This window comes from Aegilops tauschii, chromosome 2, assembly GCF_002575655.3.
Source record: "Aegilops tauschii subsp. strangulata cultivar AL8/78 chromosome 2, Aet v6.0, whole genome shotgun sequence".
Taxonomy (NCBI): domain Eukaryota; kingdom Viridiplantae; phylum Streptophyta; class Magnoliopsida; order Poales; family Poaceae; genus Aegilops; species Aegilops tauschii.
This window is the reverse complement of record NC_053036.3, coordinates 49763700-49788263: the sequence shown is the minus strand read 5'-3', so window position 1 is coordinate 49788263 and position 24564 is coordinate 49763700. Positions and strand designations below refer to the sequence as shown.

Below are 24564 nucleotides of genomic sequence, written 5' to 3'. Positions count from 1 at the left end.
TTATCCTTCATTGTGGCCCGCCGGAGGGACACAGAGTCCATGTCGGAGACGGGCGAGCCCTCCGAGTCGCTGCTGGTCCGACCGCATGTGGCACTGTGGCGCTCCGTCGCCGACGCGGCTGGCACCGGGTCGGATAAGGACGACGTGCGTACGTATGGTCGCCGCGGCGCCCGCTCCGAGGACGAGCAGTCGCTTTTGCTCTTCCATGTGCAGATAGATGGCAATCGAAACACTACCGATAATTCCGCGGCGCCACCGCCACGAATTATTCGGCGGCGTCGGCGTCGGCGTCGGCGTCGTCAGCCCAGCTCCGGGTGAGATATGGCTTGGCGTGAAGCGACGGCGTGGGATACAGCTGCCTGCGTAACGAACCTGCCGCCCAAATCTCTCGCCGCGTCGCTCTGTCGTGCCGTGCGTTGTCAACCCACGCACAACACACAGACCAGTTTAAGGAATGTTCCAAGGTTCTTAGTCTTAATGCCAACTAACCAACCGACTTTGCTCTTCAAGATACACATGCTTATCCATCAATTGAAAAGAGGACAGGCAGATGGACACAGCTAGCCACAGAGAGATCTGCGTTTTTTATGATATTTTTTATTGAGGTAAAGTATTTTAATGATATATGAGTGATGTATACCTAGTATATATGTCTGCTATCACACATACACTCATCTCTATGAACGCACGCATGCACACACATCATATGAGCAATACTACAACTACGAGCATCTTTTCACGGAACAAGACCTACAGGCAGAGGTGGCATCACCTAATTAGGGAGAAGGAGGCCCCACCCTGCAAATCAGGGAGGGAGGGAGGGGTGAATTAGGAGGCAACACGTCTGTCCGTAGGTCTCTTAGTGTAGATAGAGTCTGTAAGCGGAGCATTTTTGCACATAATACCCCTATAAGCGTGCTTTGCTCCTAGCTATGGCAACAAATAGGAAGTTTCCTGGATCCGTTTGGATGCCAATTAATCATGTACCCTGGAGCGGCCTAGACGCGCGCTCTAGTGGGAGGCGATGGGTGGCGATGAAGAAGGACAGAGAGAGGGACCACCCATGGGGTCACCCACGGGAGTGTCGGAGCGGGCCGTGGACGAACCTAGACCAGGGGCGCCGGCTTGACAAGCATCATCATGGCGAGGAGCCCCTGAACTGGTGAGGGTGGGGACCCTGGCGAGCGAGAGTAGCAGACAACCCCCGGGGAGCGAGGGGATCACGGGGTGTGTTCGTCCATCCCGGCATTTAGATAGTCCTCCTCCTCCTCACCGGTGTGAGGGGAACCCACACAAAGGATCGGTGAGTGAGAGGTGGGCCTGACATCAGGGATGTCAGCACAGGGCCGAGCGCGAGGGAGGCGGCGGGCAAAGATGCCTGCCCTGACGCGAGGGAGGCGACGAGGCCGAGGGGCCAAGGACTCCTTGGAAGAGGTGGAGTCATCCCCACCGTCGCCTGGGCCGGGGTGCGCAGGTGGGGAGGGGCGTAGAGAGGACCCCTCCAGCACGATGCTCCGGACGCACATACGCTCATTCCTACGAACGTGCGCAACCACGCACGCACACACATCGTACCCCTATGAGCATGCTCTGTTCATATCTATCACAACAAACAGGAAGTTTCCAGGATCCGTTCGGACGCCAATCAATCGTGTGCTCTTCTTCTTCCTTGCTCAACAAGTCCATTCCATTCTAATGTACCACTGTAATCACATCACCTCATCAATGATTAACAAACCAACAAACGAACAATCATGTCATGTCATGTCATGTTTAGTCTACCATAACATATACTAGTACCCTAATTTGGATTAGATCCCGAATACACCCCCTCGTCCTGCTGCGGCGCTGTGACCACCGGGCATTATCTAGCTAGCTAGCCGGCCAACTGTGCTCACACAGCAGCGCAACGTGATGGTCACCGTAGCTCACCCACCCACCTAATTGACGCGTCCGCCATTAAACAAACGCCAGACACATCAGCCCAGTGGCGCTTTCCAGGTCGATTTGCATTCTCTTTCTGTAATCTTTGGTTGCCACTGGATTCATCTGCAACTTGCGCTGGCCCATCCATTGCCTTGCTTTCCTTTGGCTGTGGGCTCCCGGGGGACAACAGGGATGCACTGTACCACTAGGATTATACTGCATGCCAGTATATACTCACCTTTTTCAACCTTGGAAGGTTGCTAAGCAAGCATGGAGTAAAAAAAAAAGGAAATGCTACTTCTGTATTGTGGTTTGATTCCTATATTTGGAAAGGGAATGCCTGTAAAGTGCAAGCTCATGCGTGGCTTGGGCTTGCCACTTGCCAGCCACAATGCATTACTACTATATTGCAACCAAATCATTACATGCATTCTTATTTTATTTTGCGTAAATGTCGAATAAAACTGGCCGTTTGATTTAGTTTTGGTCCCTTTCACCTTTCGTGGCACACACCCAGCCCTTACATAGGTAAGATGCACACAACCAACATCCGCACAAAACACACGCTAGCATAGCAAAATGATATAAGATCAAAAGTTATGCATAAACAGTGAAAAAGAAAGAAAGAAAAACGAAGCGATCAAATCTGCAATCGACAAACTACAACTATGACCATATCCGCACCAACCGTCTCATGACAACGGTATAGGCATGAATAGATCTCAAAAAGGAGTGACTAGCCCTCTGTCGGTTGAAAAATGAAGTCAGTTTTATTCATACACATCTAAAAAATACTTACCGTGTTATTACAAATTGTTTATCTGGTGCAAAAAATAGGTAGTGCTTGTTTTCACAACTCAAACAAATATCTTGCACATATCTCGATATCGACTGAGATTTTACGAATCACCGGTAGACTGAAAATTAGCAATTTGAAATAGCCTAGTTTTTTGTAACACATAGTACAATCTTAAATACTCACATACACGCACATAGACTCACCGAAACAGCCTAGGTTTAGCAAGCCGAAAATACTGCTTTACCTTTTTTGCGGTATATAATTAAAGGCTTTACTTTTTTTTCCTTTGGCTGGCCATTGTTTTATCAGGGAACACCCTGCCCTTTCCGAAAATCCCACTAGTCCTCCCTGTCGCCGCATTTCGCCAGCTAATTATAAGCCTTTCTCCTCTCACTCCAGGCAAGCACGAGAGCATCCCAAATCCCAATTTTTCGTGGCCTCCCCGTCGCTCCGATCCTCGCCGGCCGGCCGGCAGCCCAGCCCCAGATCCGAACCCCCGCGGCGCCCCGCCATTGTCGCCGTCCCCGACCTTTCCCCGGCAGGGAATGGTGCACTGTGGGCGGCGGTAGGCAGACACGAGCACGACCGCGGGGGCAAGAAGCGGCGGCGGCGAGATGGCCGGCGCGGAGAGGGAGAGGAGAAAGATGCCGCTGCCGCCGGCGCTGCCCCTGGCCACGCTGATCGGGCGCGAGCTCCGCGCGGGGGGCTCCGAGCGCCCGGCGCTGCGCTACGGCCACGCCGGCTTCGCCAAGCGCGGGGAGGACTACTTCCTCGTCAAGCCTGACTGCCTCCGCGTCCCCGGCGACCCCTCCACCGCCTTCTCCGTCTTCGCCGTACTGCTCTCCCCCTCTCTCCGCCCCGTCGTCCTTCGCGTCCGGTTCGTCGTTGGTTTGTGGGAATCTGTGATCTGACGGGTTCGCTGGATCTGTGGCCGTTTCGCCAGGTGTTCGACGGCCACAACGGGGTGTCGGCGGCGGTGTTCAGCAAGGAGCACCTGCTGGAGCACGTGATGAGCGCGCTCCCGCCGGACATCGGCAGCCGCGAGGACTGGCTGCAGGCGCTGCCCCGCGCGCTCGTCGCCGGCTTCGTCAAGGCCGACATCGACTTCCAGCGCAAGGGTGAGACGGATCGTGTGTGCAGATGGCGTTTGCGGAGCACGCCTGTTGAGCATGTCGCTGAATATCTCTGGCTGTGTTGACTCAGGGGAGGTGTCGGGGACGACGGCTACGCTGGTGGTCGTCGACGGGTTCACGGTCACCGTGGCGTCGGTCGGCGATTCCCGGTGCATCCTGGACACGCAGGGCGGCGAGCTGCAGCTGCTAACCGTCGACCACAGGCTGGAGGAGAACGTCGAGGAGAGGGAGCGTGTCACGGCGAGCGGTGGGGAGGTCGGCCGTCTGAATCTCTTCGGCGGTCAGGAGGTAGCAATTTTCTTTACACCGAACAAACTGTGCCTCACAAAGCATGGAACTTTAGATTGAGCGAGTGAATAACTTGTTTGGTGATCAGTCTGATGATGCATTGTTGTGTGAATGATTTGTCTTAGGTTGGCCCTCTCCGTTGTTGGCCAGGTGGTTTGTGCCTCTCAAGATCCATTGGCGACATGGATGTTGGGGAGTACATTGTGCCGGTTCCACATGTCAAGCAAGTGAAGGTGGGTAGGCATTACAAAATGCATGTAATTTGTAGTTTCTTCTGTTCTGGAGCTTCTTTTGTGGAGTTCTGAAAGTTGTCTCTTTCTCTTTGGTATAATCTCAGCTCTCAAGTGTCGGAGGAAGGCTGATAATGGCATCTGATGGCATATGGGATGCGCTATCCAATGAGGCAGCAGCCAAGTCATGCCGAGGATTGCCCGCAGAACTCGCTGCAAAGCTTGTGGTTAAGGTAACTATGCCTGTAGCCAGTAGCATTTAGTACTTAGATTATCCATGACTGGACACAATTCACTCAATTGCCAATTCTGATATCTATTTTTATGTATGCAGCAAGCTCTGAAAAAATGTGGGCTGAAAGATGATACCACCTGTGTGGTGGTTGACATCATCCCATCTGATCATCATTTGACATCGCCACAGTTATCCCCAAAGAGAAATCAGAACAAGCTCAAGTCTCTTCTTTTTCGTAGAAGGTCACACAGTTCAGTTGGAAAAGTTGGAGGCAAGTCCGCCTCTATTGGTTCCGTGGAGGAGTTATTTGAAGAAGGCTCTGCAATGTTGGAAGAAAGGTACGTTCTAGTTGCTACTGCAATGATCCCGCAAACTTGTTAAGTTTAATTGTTTTCTTATAGTTCTTTGTGCTTTGATATATATATTTAGCTATTCTACATCTGTGAATTTCGATTGAAAATCTATCATGCGTTCTGCCTATTTGATCACATATCTTTGCTGGAGCATGGTAAGACGTAGATTAGGAGGCATTTTTGTTAAATTCTTGAGCATTTGGAGAGCCTGCCTCTCATGACTTGTGTAACTCTTTTATATCATGTTTCCATTTTGGTGCCAACATGTTCTATTTTCTTATCAAGTACCTACTCCTATTCATCTTCAGTCTCTGTGTGACAAGAATCCATACATGTTCAGTCTCTGTGTGACAAGAACCCTCTGAACTGCTTGTGACCTGCACTTGTCTGTGCAATTACTATTGCACATATGCTTCATTCAGCTTTCAACTGTGTATTACACTTGCTGGCATGAAAGAATTTTGTTTGGTTCAGAATGTTATATTAACTCTGGAGTCTGGATAAGACTAATCAATGCAGAGAAACTCTAATTTGACATTCCTCAGTCATCCATCTGTAATTGGTGAATCATGCTTATTGTGACTCCTGTTCTGTTATTTTTTTTCATGTAACTCTTTTTATTAAATTTCAATGGGTAGCTACTGACAACAGGACGATTCTTTTGATATGAGTATTTGTTGAGACTTTCTGTTGACAACAACATCACCATTCCAGATTTTAGAGTTCTTAGTTCAAAGATTGAATTTAGAGTTATATGTAGATCAATCAAATGTAATCATTTAATCAAGTGTGCTAAAACTTAGTCATAGTTCTGTAGCACATCTTTATTCATAGATAAGAATGTTTAGTAGAATAATGTATACCCTTACTCTGGGAGCTAATCTGTCTTCTCTCATGGTATGCTCTTGGATCAAAGGATTCTATAATACACAATATTTTCTTATCGGTCTTTACATGGTGCATCTGCATTTGAGAGTTTGTCTGGAGGTAGTTTGTCATTCCTACATTTCAGTACTTCTTTCTGTAGATTGCACATGTATTTTTTCTGCCAGAATCCTGGAATAAACAAACTGCATGATGAAGAGTGATTAGAACATAAGTCTGCTTTGAAGCGCTTTTGAAATATTGTGATTATTATGAAAGCTACGTCAGCTGCCTACTTCTGATCAGTGTTGTGTTTTTGGTAGAGAAATGAAATGACAGTCCAGAATTACTTATCAATTTGCTCACACCCAGGCCATTAAGCACCAAGCTTTGTTCTTGCAGGTTGGGTAGGAATCTGTCCTTGAAAGCAGCTTCGCCGCCTTCTCGCTGTGCGATCTGCCAAGTGGACCAAGAACCATTTGAAGGCTTGATGGAGGAGAATGGAGGTAGCCACTGCTCTTCTCCATACGCGCCTTGGGGAGGCCCGTATCTTTGTCTGGAGTGTCGGAAAAAGAAGGACGCGATGGAGGGCAAGAGACCGAGCTGCTCGACAGCATGTAGGTGAAAAGGAAGCATGACTTGTGTCAAAAGTATGCTTCTTCTCCGTGTAAAAACTAAAGAGATGGAGATAAGTTGTTGGTGATTCAATTATTATTGTTTGCTGAACCTAACTAGATTCTCAGCCTGGTATAAATTGTATTTGGCTGCTAACCAGTCTGTTGCCTATGAACAATCCTAATATTGGATTTTTAAAAAATATATTATCGAGGAAACTACTGTGCAGACTCTATCATTGTGTGGGGAGAAATGATCTGCCTATTTATTGTGTGTTTGTGTGTTAGGGTCGATCATTTCTATTATTAATCTTGGAATGTAATTTTGCTGGAAGTAAAGTATGAGCTGAGCCAACTCTCTAAACTCCGGATTTTGGTTGTTTCCACGTTTGTTTCCATGTATACGCCTTCTTCTGCACAAAAATGATTTTTTTTTCTCTTATATAAATGTGTACTTCCTCTGTCCCATAATATAAGATGTTATTCCGGCCAATATATGAGGGAGTAGCATTTAGCCGTTGTATCCGGATTCCTTTTTTTTTATATTTTGATTCCTTTCTTATATGTGCAAGGAATGAATTTACTTTAGAAGAAGTTGGCTATATTGGACAGAGCTTTTGTTGGCTAATCACAGGGCTAAATATCCATCTCCATTCGGGCCTGTTGATCTATAAAGAGAGATTTAATTGATTAAAAACGTCGCATCAAGACGATACAGTCACAAGTTATTTACTTCCAACCTCTGCATTATTAAGATGCACGTATCACATACAAGGTAGCGATGAAAAGAATAACGCCCTCTAAGGTGATGGAGGGCGAGTTGGAGACTAAATCCCCATCCATTTTGGGTAAAAAATTTCTTGACTACCTGTTTCATGTGCATACATGCGGCCATAAACATGTCGGTGCGCTGAAGGAAAAATGAGCAAGAACAGAGCCAGTTCTGTATCCACATATTATTATTTTTTTACCAAAATTTATATCATTTCTACATAGGTAAAACGGCCAACAAAGTGTGGCTGCCCCACCATGAGTGTCTTAATTTTCGTATATGATTAGCGTGGATGTATTCATATTAAAAAAAGGTGTTAGATTCTTTTATCTTTGTGGCAAAAAATGGCTATTTACATGCCACTTTCGTTTCTTGAAGTTGTCTTTCTTTGAAACAATCCCTTCATGGGGAAATTTAAGTAAGATATTAACTTTTAATGGATTTTAAGCTTTCAAATTCTATTTGTATTAACTGGAGCATCCCAATGGACTAGAGCCCGGCAGGGTCTCAGAAAAGATTCCTAGCCTTGTGCGAAACTCCAAACGAGCTCATCAATATCAATTGATAAATAAAGCCTAAACTAAATACAGTTTGGAGTTTGAGGCTTATCCAACCAAATGTAGAACTAGTGAAATTGGAACTGGACACACGATGACAATATTACTCATATTACGACATTATTTATTAGTATATTTTATTTACTTCTTTTCCTAACTCAAATTTTAGTAGTGCAGTCTTTGCCATTTTACTTCTTTCATATGCCACATCAGCATGTAGCACGCTGAAATATATCCCCTATTTTTGGGAACCATTTGCAATCACGCGACCGATCATGTTTTCGTCGATCGCTTGCGAAGTCGATTCGTGGTAGTGGGCCCGCATACATCACACCCTCTCACCTTATCTCTTTCTCCTCCTAGTGACGTTCGTGGCCGCTCATCGCCGTTCGACGACTCATGAATCAATCTCACCCCCCCTCTCTCTCTTTGCTTAATTTGGCACATCTTCTAGATTCAACGCTCGTCGCCTTTCCCTCCCAGCCTCCTCTGCCGCTCCTCCCAATCCCCCCTAGTAGAACACAATGACAAGAGCTTCAAATAGTTGGCCGATGCCTACCTCGCGCTATTCCTTTCCCCGTCATGGCAACGACGCCAGAGTTGTAGACGACCTTGTCGAATTGCAACCTCAACGAGCCGTCGTCGCCACAGTCTTCTACGCTACAACGGCCACATGGTGCACAACTACAACGGTGAGAGGTCGCTACGACTTAGCACCCACAATGCTGGAGATGGCGGGCTTTGATCCTGCGACCGGCACCCGCCGATGTTGGAGTCGACGTGCATAGGTGCTGTGACCGACACCCACTGATGTTGAAGATGACGCGCCACCGAATTCCTCATGCTGCAAGTGGCACCTGCTAGTGCTAATGATCCAGATTTCCTCACCACTTTGTATTGGTTCGGCCGTTTGTTTTTTTATGAAGGGGGGGGGGGGGGCGAAATCCTATTTTGTGTGCTAGATATGCGGCCACCATGATGCTTCAACCCCGTGCGACGCCGACACTAGAGACGAAGCATCACCCGGAAGCCCCGCGCTGCAACTTGCACATGCCAGTGCTAGAGGCGCGGCTATCGGAAGCTACAACTGAGCGACGCCGGTGCTGCGACCGCCACTATCCCTGCTGCAAGCAAAGTTGCAATCCATCAATGTCGGAGCTGTAAACAACCATGGAAGCTATGACCACCGAGTGGTGCTGCGACCGCCGCGTCCAGGCTCCAAGACGGCCCGACGAGCAGTGATGAACCACGGGTGGTGGGAGACGGTGGTCGGCGATGAGATACGTGTAGTGCCGTGAGGGGGCAGAGGGATATTGACTCTCACTCCAAAGGAGGTGACCGACCGGGTTGATTAAACGGCCACGTGGTGCGTGATCCAAGGGGTGGAGATTGGAGAGGTGACCGATCAACACCTATACTTTCACTGTGAAATCACTGTAGTATTTACTCAAGCATATAATTTCACTGCGAACACCTATACTTTCGCTGTCAGTTGGAAAGGAAATGGGCATTGTGGGGAGCGTCGAGGAGGCTGAGGCAAGGGCCGCACTTAAAGTCCTGAAGGCTTTGGCTGATTTGTACAGAGGACCAGTAGTGCTTGAGATGGACTGTTTGACGATGGTCAATGAGTTAAAGAAGGAAGCACAAAGTCTCTCTCCATGCTATGGCGTCCTCTGTGACATCAAGGAGACTCTGAAGGTGTTTTCATCCTTTAAGATCAGTCATGTGGGAAGAAAAGGCAATACTGTTGCTCATGAGTTAGCCATGGAGGCTAGACAGCTTGGGGATCTGCGGCTTGTTGCAAAGGTCCCGGACAGACTGATAAACCTGATGCAGGCTGAATGTACTCCTTCCACTTGAGTATCCCATATACTCGAGTTTCTCAAAAAAAAAAAAAAAATCACTGCGAAAAGGGCCAGACCAGAACAGGGGAGACCCAAACCCTGCCACCGCCGCCCCCTCAAATTCCCAATCTATCCCCGCCTCAACACTGAGAATTGCTCGCCGGAGTGCCCTCTTCCCCGACGCCGGTAGGCAGATTCGCCGCCCAGACCGGCCGTGCGAGGTGATCTCGAGCACGCTGTCCGCCGCGTTCTGATTCATCTTTTGTCTCCGTCTGTCGATTTGCCCTCAAATCGTTCTTGTCTTCCTGTCCAGAGTCGCCGCCGCTGGGGGTTCGCGACGCCGCCGTTGCTCGCCATCGTCCGCAGCGCCCTAGGTAAGCATTCTCGCCTCCGTGCGTGCCCAAGGGATCTGACGGAGCATTCTCGCCATCCTTACGCTTCCCCCTCCCTTTTTATTCTTATAGTTGATCGGAATCTGATCTGACGTACGGAGCACCGGCGACCAGTCACCATGCCGGGAACCGGAGGCGCGACCGTCCTGGACGACCTTGAGTGGATCGTTGTCGAAGAGATCCTCATCCGTTTGCCGCCCAAGGACATCCTCCGCTGCCGCGCCGTCCGCAGGTGGTGGCACAGTGCCACCTCCACCGACAAGTTCATGCTGGACCACCACCGCCGCCAGCCCTTGCTCCCCATCCTCAGCCACGCCGTCGACCCGCAGAAATCCCACCTCCTGTTTTCCTTTGACGCCGGCGCAGGCCGGCAAAAGCTCTGCCCTGTCATCCGGACCTACGACTACCGTAAACTCCAGGCAGCGTGTGACGGTCTCCTCATTGTCTCCTATGGATCAATGGCAGATGAGTACGTCTGCAACCCGGTCACCCGCAAGTATGCTCGCCTGGCGAAGCATCAGCCGGAACGTGTTTTTTACCACCGGATTGTCGGCTTCTACCGGCACCAACCATCTGGAGGAGAATTCCGAGTGCTATGGATCTCTAGTCCGACAATCTACAACGCATACCACCCAAATTACAGAACTTTCTACTATGTCATAGCGGTGGGATCCGATAGTACAAGATACATCAGACAAGGATGCATCACACAACCAACAATCTCATCTGCCTTGGAGCTGGCGTTACGCAGGGGCCTGCCTGAATCGTCCCAATATCCACCAGTCCACCACCGTGGCGGCCTGCACTGGAAACTTGGAAAATACCACGGCTACGATGCGGACTACATAATGGTGTTCAACACAGCAGCTGAAAAATTTAGATTGATGTGTCGTCCTGCCCGATTGGGCAACTGCTTACAGGAGTCGTTGTTGGAGATGGATGACACTCTTGCTTTGTGCAGCATCTGCAGTGACAAACACACCATAGACTTTTGGGTGTTACAGGACTATGATGCTGAAACATGGTCTTTCAAGCATCGAATTAATTTGATTGGGATGGATCCATCAGCGCTTGTTGATCCAGAGGTCATAATATCCCCTAGGATGGCTGTTCTCAGTGGGGGTGAGATGCTGATTCGGTTTACTCATAGGGGTGTGTTGCATTTTGACGTCAATGGCAAGTTTTTAGGATATGTGAAAAGTCAAGACGGCGAACAAATCAATTTGTGGGTTACCGGGCATTACCTCCAGGAGAGCATTATTCCCGGTCCACTGTTCCATGAGATGAGAGAAGATGATGGTGTGAACCAGGAGCCTCCATTTTTTGTAGGACTGTAGGATGCAGCGCTTGATCTGGATGTTGTACACTGCTGGTTTGCAGCGCCATTGGAGTATCTCTTCTATATGAGCCTTTACTTTTGTTCCTAGTTTGGTCTTCTTAGTGCTGCTTGTAAAACTGAATAATTCGGATGGTAGCAGAACTCCTCTGCTATGAGCATTTGGTGTCTATTATCTTGGCTTTAACATAATGATAAAATTCTTGACTACGGAGAATCTTCACTATAGGCCTACTCTATTTTATTCCCCTCATTTACTTCATTTTTTGATACCACGAAAGGCATGGCTGCAATTAAAAACTGGTGATTGCTCCGTAAGATATTATCTGGGAAGACTTCCTACAAGTGTATCTGGGAATGACTTGCCATTCCGCTTTCTTTCCGAGAAAACAGGTGTTGGTACACATGCCATCAAGAAAAGATGAGCTATTCAGTCTTAGTCGTGTTGTTTGAGTGCATACTTTTGTTTATGAATTCATTCTAGCATTACAAGTAATTGTGACACTTTGAGTCATTGGAATGGTTAGTTTGAATCCTTCCTCGAAGTTTAGTATTTTGATCCTTGCATAATGTGCAATTTTGTCCTAAGCACCTGACAGGCTATGATATATAATTCTATGGATTCCTGATAAGACCTCAGATTATTTCAGTGGTTCACTTCATTGCTTTTCATCATCTGATATACCTTAGGTAACTTGTGAAAACTATCTAAAAAAACATGCCAAAATGAAAGTGGAGACTCTCTTACTGAGAGGTTTTCTTTTCTCAGACTTGGTTTTAAGCTTTTCCTTTTGTTTGTGCAGATTTAAGCTTTGGGAACAGATTGATGTGGAACTTTTTTTGGGTGGTGGGATTGATGCGAACTGTTTGTATAATTCATATTCTCGACTCGGGAGCTCAAACTCATGTGGGTAACAAGAATATTTTCTCATTTGAACTTGCTTGGTTTGAAAGAGAAGGTTTCCTCGAGTTGTTAGCTAGAGAGTGGTCTAAAGACTCAGGAGGAAGGTCACCCATTGAGAGATGGCAATGCAAGATTCGTCATCTTTGAAGGTTCCTTCGTGGATGGGCTAAGCATACGCATGGGATATATAAGGCGGAGAAGGAGCGACTCCTTCTACTTATCCAGACCCTTGAAGTAAAAGCTGAAACTTCTATCTTAGGTACCAGTGAGCTGGAAACTAAGATGGAGGCTGAGTTGCGGCTGAAAGAGCTTCTCCGTGAGGAGGAATTGAAGTGGGTATTGCGCGCTAAGGTTCGCAAAACCGTCCAAGGCGAGGATAATACTCAATTCTTTCACATGATTGCTAATGGGAAGCATCGTAAGAAGAGAATTTTTCAATTAGAACAAGACGAAGGAACGATAGTTGGTCAAGAGAACCTGAAAGTTTACATTACCAACTATTATAAGCAGTTGTTTGGACGAAGAGAATTTTGTGTCTTTGGACGAGTCAAGGGTTGAGGATGTTCCTCAACTTGAGACTGTCGAGAATGAGATTTTGTCTGCTCCCTTTACGGAGAAAGAGGTGTTTGAGGCCATCGCACAAATGGAAAATAATAAGGCTCCAGGACCGGATGGATTTCCGGCGGAGTTTTATAAAAAGTGTTGGCACTTCATTAAGGGAGACCTGATGCCGATGTTTCATCAGTTTTTTAATGGTCAGCTTCATTTGTTTAAGCTGAATTTTGGAACGATAACTCTTCTTCCTAAGAAGACAGAGGCCGTTCGCATTGAGCAGTTCAGGCCTATATGTCTGCTTAATGTTAGTTTCAAAATATTCACCAAGGTTGGGACGAACAGACTTACGCAGATTGCGCATTTAGTTGTGCAACCGTCCCAGACTGCTTTCATGCCAGATAGAAATATCCTTGAAGGGGTTGTCGTCTTGCATGAAACGCTCCATGAGATTCACTCAAAAAAAACTAGATGGCGTCGTTTTTAAAGTGGATTTTGAAAAAGCATACGATAAAGTTAAATGGCCTTTCCTTCAACAGGCTCTGCGTATGAAAGGATTTGACACGGCCTAGAGAAACCAGATTGAATCCTTTACGCAAAAAGGGAGTGTTGGGATTAAAGTGAATGACGATATAGGTCACTATTTCCAGACTCACAAAGGGTTAAGGCAAGGAGATCCCATGTCACCGATCCTATTCAACATAGTGGTTGATATGCTGACTATTTTAATAGGACGGGCTAAGGATGCGGGGCAGGTAGGTGGCCTGGTTCCGCATTTAGTTGATGGCGGTATCTCCATCCTTCAGTATGCTGATGATACTATCATCTTCATGGAGCACGACTTGGCGAAAGCGAGAAACATGAAGCTTCTGTTATGCTTATTTGAACAATTGTCCGGGCTCAAAATTAACTTCCACAAGAGCGAATTGTTCTGTTTTGAAAGAGCTAATGATGACCAGGAGACGTATAAACAATTGTTTGGATGTGAGTTGGGCACGTTACCGTTCACGTATTTAGGTATACCCATCCATCATCGTAAGCTGACTAGCAAAGAGTGGAAATGCATCGAGGATCGTTTCGAGAAGAAACTGAGCTGTTGGAAAGGGAAGCTCATGTCATATGGAGGGCGATTAATTTTGATTAATTCGGTCCTCACCAGTATGCCTATGTTTCTTCTATCCTTTTTCGAAGTCCCGGTGAGTGTTAGGAAGAGGCTAGACTTCTATCGATCTCGATTCTTTTGGCAGAGTGATGAGCTTAAACGAAAGTATAGGCTTGCTAAATGGGATATAATCTGTAGGCCGAAGGACCAAGTGTTGGAAATATGCCCTAGAGGCAATAATAAAATGGTTATTATTATATTTCCTTGTTCATGATAATTGTCTATTGTTCATGCTTTAATTGTGTTATCCGAAAATCGTAATACATGTGTGAATACATAGACCATAACATGTCCCTATTGAGCCTCTAGTTGACTAGCTCGTTGATCAATAGATGGTTACGGTTTCCTGACCATGGACATTGGATGTCATTGATAACGGGATCACATCATTAGGAGAATGATGTGATGGACAAGACCCAATCCTAAGCATAGCACTAGATCGTGTAGTTCGTTTGCTAAAGCTTTTCTAATGTCAAGTATCATTTCCTTAGACCATGAGATCGTGCAACTCCCGGATACCGTAGGAATGCTTTGGGTGTACCAAACGTCACAACGTAACTGGGTGGCTATAAAGGTGCACTACAGGTATCTCCGAAAGTGTCTGTTGGGTTGGCTCGGATCGAGACTGGAATTTTTCACTCCGTATGACGGAGAGGTATCTCTGGGCCCACTCGGTATTGCATCATCATAATGAGATCAATGTTAGAAATATGTCCTAGAGGCAATAATAAATTGGTTATTATTATATTTCCTTGTTCATGATAATCGTTTATTATCCATGCTAAAATTGTATTGATAGGAAACTCAGATACATGTGTGGATACATAGACAACACCATGTCCCTAGTAAGCCTCTAGTTGACTAGCTCGTTGATCAATAGATGGTTACGGTTTCCTGACCATGGACATTGGATGTCGTTGATAACGGGATCACATCATTAGGAGAATGATGTGATGGACAAGACCCAATCCTAAGCCTAGCACAAGATCATGTAGTTCGTTTGCTAAGAGCTTTTCTAATGTCAAGTATCATTTCCTTAGACCATGAGATTGTGCAACTCCCGGATACCGTAGGAATGCTTTGGGTGTACCAAACGTCACAACGTAACTGGGTGGCTATAAAGGTGCACTACAGGTATCTCCGAAAGTGTCTGTTGGGTTGGCACGAATCGAGACTGGGATTTGTCACTCCGTGTAAACGGAGAGGTATCTCTGGGCCCACTCGGTAGGACATCATCATAATGTGCACAATGTGACCAAGGAGTTGATCACGGGATGATGTGTTACGGAACGAGTAAAGAGACTTGCCGGTAACGAGATTGAACAAGGTATCGGGATACCGACGATCGAATCTCGGGCAAGTACTATACCGGTAGACAAAGGGAATTGTATACGGGATTGATTGAATCCTTGACATCGTGGTTCATCCGATGAGACCATCGTGGAACATGTGGGAGCCAACATGGGTATCCAGATCCCGCTATTGGTTACTGGCCGGAGAACGTCTCGGTCATGTCTGCATGGTTCCCGAACCCGTAGGGTCTACACACTTAAGGTTCGATGATGCTAGGGTTATAGGGAATAGATATACGTGGTTACCGAATGTTGTTCGGAGTCCCGGATGAGATCCCGGACGTCACGAGTAGTTCCGGAATGGTTCGGAGGTAAAGATTTATATATGGGAAGTCCCGTTTTGGCCATCGGAAGAGTTTCGGGCGTCACCGGTAATGTACCTGGACCACCGGAGGGTTCCGGGGGTCCACCGGGAGGGGCCACCAACCCCGGAGGCCTGCGTGGGCCAAGTGTGGGAAGGGACCAGCCCCTAGGTGGGCTGGTGCGCCTCCCACAAGAGGCCCAAGGCGCAGGGAAGGGGGAAGGGGGAAACCCTAGGCTCAGATGGGCCTAAGGCCCACCTAGGGTGCGCCCCCCCTCTCTCCCCCTCTGGCCGTCCCCCTAGATGCATCTAGGGCTGGCCGCACCCCTTGGGGGGAACCCTAGATGGGGGCGCAGCCCCTTCCCCTCCCCTATATATAGTGGGGGTTTTGGGGCTGCCACAAGACATGAGTCTTCCTCTCTCTTTGGCGCAGCCCTACCTCTCCCTCCTCGTCTCTTGCGGTGCTTGGCGAAGCCCTGCTGGAGTGCCACGCTCCTCCACCACCACCACGCCGTTGTGCTGCTGCTGGACGGAGTCTTCCCCAACCTCTCCCTCTCTCCTTGCTGGATCAAGGCGTGGGAGACGTCACCGGGCTGCACGTGTGTTGAACGCGGAGGCGCCGTGGTTCGGCGCTTAGATCGGAATCAACCGCGATCTGAATCGCTACGAGTACGACTCCTTCATCCGCGTTCTTGCAACGCTTCCGCTTAGCGATCTACAATGGTATGTAGATGCACTCCCCTTCCCCTTGGTGCTAGATTACTCCATAGATTGATCTTGGTGATGCGTAGAAAATTTTGAATTTCTGCTACGTTCCCCAACACTCAATGCGACTAAGTAGTTAGTCACGGGATCATGCATTACGGAACGAGTAAAGTGACTTGCCGGTAACGAGATTGAACGAGGTATTGGGATACCGACGATCGAATCTCGGGCAAGTAAAGTACCGATTGACAAAGGGAATTGTATACGGGATTGCTTGAATCCTCGACATCGTGGTTCATCCGATGAGATCATCGTGGAACATGTGGGAGCCAACATGGGTATCCAGATCCCGCTGTTGGTTATTGGCTAGAGAGGTGTCTTGGTCATGTCTGCATGATTCCCGAACCCGTAGGGTCTACACACTTAAGGTTCGATGACGCTAGGGTTATAAGGAAGGTTTGTATGTGATTACCGAATGTTGTTCGGAGTCCCGGATGAGATCCCGAACGTCACGAGGAGTTCCAGAATGGTCCGGAGGTAAAGATTTATATATGGGAAGTCACCATACGGTCACCGGAAATATTTAGGGGTATACCGGTATTGTACCGGGACCACCGGAGGGGTTCCGGGGGTCCACCGGGAGGGTCCACCTGCCCCGGAGTTCCTTATGGGCTGTAGGTGGAAGGGAACCAGCCCTTAGTGGGCTGGGCGCCAACCCCCCTAGGGCCCATGCGCCTAGGGTTTGGGGGGAACCCTAAAAGGGGGCGCCCCCCTTGCTTGGGGGGCAAGCTCCCTCCCCCCTTGGCCGCTGCCCCCCTCTAGATCTCATCTAGAGGGGCCGGCCCCCTTCCCCCTTCTCCCTATAAATAGAGGGGTGAGGGGAGGGCTGCAGCAACACATCCAAGGCGCAGCCCCTCCCCTCCCCAACACCTCTCCTCCTCCGCGTGTGCTTGGCGAAGCCCTGCCGGAGAACTGTCACTCCACCACCACCACGCCGTCGTGCTGCTGTTGGAGCCTTCTTCCTCAACCTCTCCCTCCTCCTTGCTGGATCAAGGCGTGGGAGACGTCACCGCTCCGTACGTGTGTTGAACGCGGAGGTGTCGTCCGTTCGGCGCTTGGATCATCGGTGATTTGGATCACGACGAGTACGACTCCATCAACCCCGTTCTCTTGAACACTTCCGCTCGCGATCTACAAGGGTATGTAGATGCACTCCTCCCCTCTCGTTGCTAGTAAACTCCATAGATTGATCTTGGTGATGCGTAGAAAATTTTAATTTCTGCTACGATCCCCAACACCAAGAGGGTCTAGGTATTGAAAATCTGGAAGTCAAAAACAGATGTCTCCTTAGCAAGTGGCTGTTTAAACTTTCGTCCGAGACGGAGGCTACTTGGGCTCAGATTTTGCGAAATAAGTATCTTCAGTCTAAAATCTTGGCCAGGTGACAGTGAGGCCGACTGACTCATCATTTTGGAAAGGATTGATGAGAGTCAAGCCACTCTTTTTCAACAGGACAAGGTTCTTAGTCGGAAATGGAGCTAATACGAGGTTCTGGGAGGATACGTGGCTTGGGGGGACTCCCCTTGCACTTCATATCCTTCTCTGTACAACGTTGTTCAACGTAGAGAAGCTTACGTTGCAACCGTTCTACAATCCACTCCCCTCAATATTAGTTTTCGGAGGACGCTAGTTGGAAATCGTTGGGAGGCCTAGCTTAATCTTGTAAGACGTTTGATGGATGTCCAGTTGTCTCAGCAGCCAGATCAGTTGTATTGGAAACTAACTAAGAACGGCGTGTTCTCGGTCAAATCCATGTATCTGGACGTCATAAACTCTAGCGTCATTCCTTCCTCGAAGCACGTTTGGAAAGTAAAGGTACCTTTGCGAATCAAAGTGTTTATGTGGTTCGTGCATAAACAAGTTATTTTGACTAAGGATAATTTGGCAAAACGCAATTGGGTGGGTTCTGCTAGATGTAGTTTTTGTGACCATAACGAAACTATCAAACACCTCTTTCTTGATTGTTCGCTCGCTAAGATTCTATGGTGGTCGATTCATATTGCTTTTAATATTAATCCGCCTACGTCCATCAACATGTTATTTGGAACGTGGCTTGATGGGGTTGACTCCGATATAGTGAGGCACATTCGCGTTGGCGTCTGTGCTTTATTATGGGCAGTCTGGAACTGCAGAAATGATTTGGTTTTTAACAGATCAACGAACATTCATTTTTTGCAGGTTATCTTCAGGGCCACAACGTTGATCCGTATGTGGTCGCTACTCACTCCGACGGAGGCCAGGGAGCGTTTGGTTACTGCGTCTACCCGATGGGAGATGGTAGCTCGGGATATTTTCAACCAGTTTGGATGGCGGTCATGTAATAGGATAGGCATGTAGTGCTTCTATTTTTTTTTGCCAGCCGGTTGTGGCTTTTCTGTTTAGCTCTTATGAGCGTTTTGTTTTTTTTTCATACTTCGAAACTTGGAGACTTGTTGCTGGTTTTTATTAATAATATGAGCCGTATGCATCTTCTGATGCAGAGGCTGGGGTAAAACCCCTTTTCAAAAAAAAAAAGTTGCTTCTATCCACATGATTTGTCACAGCAAATTTTTCCTCGAAATTACACTGGCAGCTTGAATGAATATCATGAATATACCAAGTGGGAATACATACAATTAGATTTTACCTTCTCCCTGTTTCCTTTTCTCGTTTCCAAAAGAACCGAACAACTTAGGCCGCGCTTGGCATCGGGGTATTTTAATACAGGGGTATTTAATTTACAGGTGTAACTTACAGAGCTGCGAAGGATTTCTGGCTGGAAAAGAAGCGGCAGACAGAGGTCTATATTTTCTACAAGTTTATTTGATTTTCTACAAGTGTATTTGAAAGGAAAACGACAATCCAAACATGACCTTACGGTGCTATGCTTAAAGCAAATAAAATCGCGGAATGATTCCTAGACTTTGTTTCGAATCTCTGGATCAAAATGTTACAGTTAGGTTCCCGTAATAGTTTTTGGGATCATGTTATCTGATATTTAGGTGTGCTTTTCTGGGAGAAGCAGGTCCCACGGGGAACAACTGTTGACATGTCTTTTACGGTGTTTTACTGTCAAATCTTGCGCTGTGTAACAGGATGGAGGAGACTCCATTATTCAGCTGCTCGCGTGTCACTCTGAATAGCTAACAAAGCTAGCTAGTTATTGTGTGTAGCATGTCTGTCTCATGATGTGACGTGCTTAGTAGGCTCGGCTCTTGCTCCTGGCATGCTTGTTGTACTACTTGCTAACAACAATGCATAGACCTGAGCTAAGGTGGCAGCCAAACTGTTGCAGTCTACTGGTGTAAACCTGAACTGAACTGAGCTCTCTCAACTGAGCAGACTCTGCTTTCTATGTAAGCAGTACAGTTCAGATATTTCTTTATTTTTGTAACAGCATGTAAAATGAGAAAAAAAAATGTAATAATGAACTAATAAATATTGTAATTGCAGTATCATTTTTTCCCAAAGGACCAGAAGACCGGAGTACAGTTGTTTCATAAACTGCAGTATCGTGTGTTTGAATTTTATTTTATTTTGGGACCGAATCTGTGGTTTTCAGAAAATATTGTCGTAAAATTACATTGCATCATCCAACCATATCTCTGAAGTTTGTTATCTTCTCCTTAAATTATCACGAACCATAATTTACATCCTCAGCCACCCACCTACACCCACAACACAGCAGGTCTGCAGCTCTCCCGTGTGAGAGTACCCGAGCCCAAACATGGTGATCTGGAGCAGAAGCCACCACGGTCACCCAAGGCTTCCTCAACCTCATCAACCCCCTCCCGAACCGCGGATGGAGGGGCTAGTCAGGAACTCAGGGGACGATGGAGAGCTATGGCGGCATCGCGAACCACACCGTGGCGGCGGCTCCGCGTTCCGGCGTCCCTGGCACGAAGACAAGAACGATTTGAGGGCAAATCGATAGATGGAGACAAAACTGAATCAGAACGCGGCGGACAGCGTGCTCTGAGATCGCCTCGCGCGGCCGGTTTGGGCGGCATATCTTCTTACCGGCTTCGGGGAAGAGGGCACTCCGGCGAGCAACTCGCCGTGTTCCGGCGGGGAAGAGGTTGGGAATTGAGGGCGGCCGCGGGGGTAGGGTTTGGGTCTCCCCTGTTTTTTCTTTCTTTTCTGAGTGGTGTCCTCTGTTCACATCTATCCTTTTCACAACTAGCAAGCGCATTTTTAACCCATCCCTAAAAAGTAGCGGAGTATTCGGCCTAAGTAAAATTTCGCCCTACCTAGCTGATCCCCTAAAATTAGCGAAGTAAAACTAAATTTACATAAATTCAATCAAATTCTAACTGAAATATGCATGCATTTAAACATAGTTTAACATAGATAGTCCTCGTAACCGAACAAATAAACATAAATTTAAAGTAAAACTAATATACACTTAGAACTTAAACTAAATTCGGCGGAAGTGGAGGCCGGCCTGTCCTTCCTGGCGAGGCCACCCTCGGTGCGAGCTGGGCCCGGGCCGGTGCCGCCGCCGCCGTCGTCGCCGGGGAAGACGCTCTGCCACTCCTCGACATCGATCTCCTGCTCGCCGCCCTACTCTTTGCTGCCCTTGTCGTCGGAGATGAGATAACTTCGCCGTCATTGACGGCAAATATCGCCCGCTCCGCCTCCACGAGCTCCGGGTACTGCCGGCGGAGGTCATCCATGTAGGCCTCGTCAGCAGCCTCCGCCTCGAGGCGCTCCCTCGCCTCGCGATCGTCCCGCGCCATCCGAGTGCTCACCACCCCCGGCTCCGGCAGGACGAGGTGGATCGGAGCCGTACCGAAGGGGAAGTTGAGCCTCGCCTCGCGGCCGTGGAACCGGACCTACCACCGATCGTACTCCATGGCCACGAGCTCGGTCGTGTGGAACGACCCGACCAACATCTGTTTGTGGGTCTCCTGGTCGGTGATATCCGCCACCCACGTCCCCCACAACCGCTGTCGGACGTCGAGGTAGATCCTCGTCGGCGGCCGCGGTGGAGGGAGCTCCGGGAAGTCCTCAAATCGGGTGAGGGGCGTGGCAGCGGGCGGATCGGGCGAGCGGCAACGGAACCGCGGGTGTGGCAGGGCGGATTCATCATATACTTTTCCTTTTTGCGGAACATCATTCATCATATTCAACTCCATACTCTTACAACAAATCTAGAAGGATGGAAACATAAACCAACTCACACACAAAATAAGCTTAGAGCATACTTCATCTGCATGTTCTTGGCTTGTTCTGCGTCTTCTTTGTCTTGGTAGTTGAGAGGGCCACAGTCATCTCCTTATCAAAAGCTGGCTGCACTGAGTCTTCTTGTTTGCCAGGCCAGGGTGTTGTACAAATGGACATTGTATTGGAAAAAATAAAGAAATAACTGGCAATTACAATATTTCGTACTCCCTTCGTCCCACAATATAAGATCGTTTTGCAAGCTGTTTTAGCTTGCGAAACGATCTTATATTACGAGACCTAGGGAGTACTACATTATTTTGTTTCATTTTACATGCTGCTGTTAGTTTCTTTTTAATCTAGCGAGTAAGCAAGCGATAGATGCTTGCCATGTTCCTTATTAACTTGTCAAGGCAGAGCTTTTGTTGGTTGCTCGGAACAGAAAATGTTGGTCAAGTACTAACTGCAGTCAGTAGGCGATCAAACTAACGGATTTTTACATCCACCCAGCTTAGGATCCATCCATCCATCTAGCAGAATCAGGATTATCGTACTGCATACATAGAGAGCAGAGTCTACTAAGTTGAGAGCTCAATTCAGTTCATGCTTACACTACACCAGTAGACTGAAACAGTTTGGCTGTCTCCTTATTCTTCCAAGGTGCATTCTTAAAAGTGCCATACACCTCTGATATCATAAGACATCTCAAATGTGCAGTTAACTATTCCAAATTAGTAGACTCTGCTTTGTTGATTCATCAGCTTGCTCAACAGAATAAACAAGTCTCTCTGCAACCAGCTGCGGTAGGTTCAGATGCTAGCTTTTAGCTATGATACGAGAACCCTGATCTCATGATCTGAATATGAAATTCGGCATGCCACCAACATTTGCAAGGTACCATCATCTTCTCTCATCTCATGGAACAGTGGAAGGGGAATAATGCTCTCCTGCAGGTAATGCCAGGCAACCCACAAGTAGATTTCTTGACCGTCTTCGCTTTTCACATATCCTAAAAACTTAGGCATTGATGTCAAAATGCAACACACACAAATGAGTGAACTGGATCAGCATCTCACCCCCATTGAGCACAGCCATCCTAGGGACTATTGTGTGCTTTGGGTTTGGATCGACAAGCACTGATGGATCCATCCCAGTCAAATTCATCCGATGCTTGAAAGCCCAGGTTTCGGCATCGTAGTCATGTACGACCCAAACATCTATGGTGTGTTTGACACTGCTGATGCTGCACAAAGCAAGAGTGTCGTCCATCTCCAACAACGTCTCATGTAAGCAGTTGGGCAACCGGGCAGGGCGACACATCAACCGAAATGTTTCAGTTGTTGCGTCGAACACCATTATGTAGTCGGCATCCCAGCCTTGGTGTTTAAGAAGTGTCCAGTGCAGGCTGCTACGGTGGTGGGCTGGTGGCAATATTGACGAACAGGGCAGACCCCTCTGTAACGCCAGTTCCAAGGAAGGGGAAGAGGATGTTGGCTGTGGGGTGCATCCTTGTCCGATGTATCTTGTACTATCGGATCCCACCGCTATGGCGTAGTAGAAAGTTTTTTCGTCTTGTGCGTTGCTAGAGACCCAAAGCACTCGGTACTCTCCTCCGGATGGTTTGTGCCGATAGAAGCCGACAATGCGGGGGGGGGAAACCCCTGTTGGGCTTGAGGTTTCGCTAGGGGAGCACACTTGCGGATGACCGAGTTGCACATGAAGAACTCAGACACCACGGATCTGTGGGAGACGATGAGGAGGCCATCAAGGGCAGCGTGGAGTGTATTGTGGTAGTAGGTCTGGATGACAGGGCAGAGCTGTTGCTGGCCTGCTCCAGCGTCAAAGGAAAACAAGAGGCGGGCTTCCTGCGGCTGCATGTCGACGACTTGGCTGAGGATCGGAAGCAAGGGCTGGCGACGGTGGTGGTCCAGCATGAACTTGTCGGTGGAGGTGGCGCCGTGCCACCACCTGCAGACGGCGCGGCAGCGGAGGATGTCCTTGGGCGGCAAACGGATGAGGATCTCTTCCTCAATGACTGTAACGCTCCGAGACCGACGCTCCAGATGCCTTCAAGTTATTTTGTTGCCGCCATGTGTTTTATTTGTTTGTTGCATTCATCATCGCATCATCCGCATTGCATCCGCATGTTTTCATAAAACTTGCATCTGCTCGTAGTTGCCACTCCTTGCTTTGTCTCCGTTGATCTTTTGTCAAGCCCTCTTGTCTTCGTCAACCTCTCTCAAACCCCCTCGTGCGCGTCCGAAACCTTGTCCGAATCCGACTCGAGCAGTCATGACCGTTGGATCCGGATCATCCCCAAACATCTATAAAACATCACCGTTTTCTTATTTGGACTCCCTAGCTATTTATTCGTGACTGTCCGATTAAAATCGGAGGGACCAGATGCACCTAACCAAAAATTCACCTGCTATATAATCAGCCTACCTAACCCTAGAACCTAGCCGTCCCATCCATTCCCGCAGCCGCCGCCGCCACTCTCTCGCATCTCCTCGGGATCTCCTCCCGATCCAATCTCCCCGACCACCTTCCTTGTTTTCCGTCGACGCCCAATCCTCTGCCTCGACTGCCCATCGCCTGAGCCAACGGGAGTCCAGCCCCAGCCTCCACCTCTCCTGCAGCCCCGTACGCTCCTCTGCCCGACCTCCGCGCGCCGATAGCCGGCGAGCCACCGGCGAGCAACAGCCCAAGGCCGAGCAGCCCTTCGCCTATGGCCTCTCGCTCCTGCAACCGATGCCCGAGGCCTCTGTTTCCCCCAGCACTGCGTCGACCGCATCGAGCAGCACCTCGAGGCCAGAGCTCCCTCCGCCGACGAGCATCCACCAGGCCAGGCCGCCCGCTCCTTCTCCCTGTCCTCCTCTTCTTCTCGTTTCTGCCCTTCTCTGACCTCTTCCTCATCTCATCCCTCTCTCGCTCCTCTTCACAGGGAACCGACGCCATGGACGCCCATGCTCTGCTCCGAGTCAACCGTCGCCGCCCTTCCTCGTCAGATCCGGCCGGGGCCCGTCGGATCTCGCCGCCCCGG

General features: G+C 48.4%; 2 protein-coding genes and 1 long non-coding RNA gene across 3 annotated transcripts; 2 read left to right on the top strand and 1 right to left on the bottom strand.

The window, feature by feature from the left end:
• Window positions 1–3067: 3067 nt before the first annotated feature.
• Window positions 3068–6661, top strand: LOC109761864 (probable protein phosphatase 2C 33). The gene is made up of 7 exons (XM_020320687.4): window positions 3068–3558; window positions 3669–3843; window positions 3929–4146; window positions 4272–4379; window positions 4484–4609; window positions 4711–4949; window positions 6231–6661. The coding sequence occupies exons 1-7, from the start codon at window positions 3340–3342 to the stop codon at window positions 6451–6453; spliced, it is 1308 nt and encodes a 435-aa protein (XP_020176276.1). The 5' UTR covers window positions 3068–3339; the 3' UTR covers window positions 6454–6661.
• A 2973-nt stretch (window positions 6662–9634) lies between these two features.
• LOC109761865 (F-box protein At5g49610) lies at window positions 9635–11569 on the top strand. Its single transcript, XM_040401537.3, has 3 exons — window positions 9635–9836; window positions 9929–9989; window positions 10080–11569. Exon 3 carries the CDS (start codon window positions 10127–10129, stop codon window positions 11342–11344), a length of 1218 nt encoding a protein of 405 aa, XP_040257471.1. The 5' UTR covers window positions 9635–9836; window positions 9929–9989; window positions 10080–10126; the 3' UTR covers window positions 11345–11569.
• Window positions 11570–18773: 7204 nt separating this feature from the next.
• LOC120974391 (uncharacterized) lies at window positions 18774–20907 on the bottom strand. The gene is made up of 2 exons (XR_005769799.3): window positions 20379–20907; window positions 18774–20252 (listed from the first exon to the last, which is right to left on the bottom strand). It is a non-coding gene; the product is annotated as an uncharacterized lncRNA (long non-coding RNA).
• Window positions 20908–24564: the final 3657 nt, after the last annotated feature.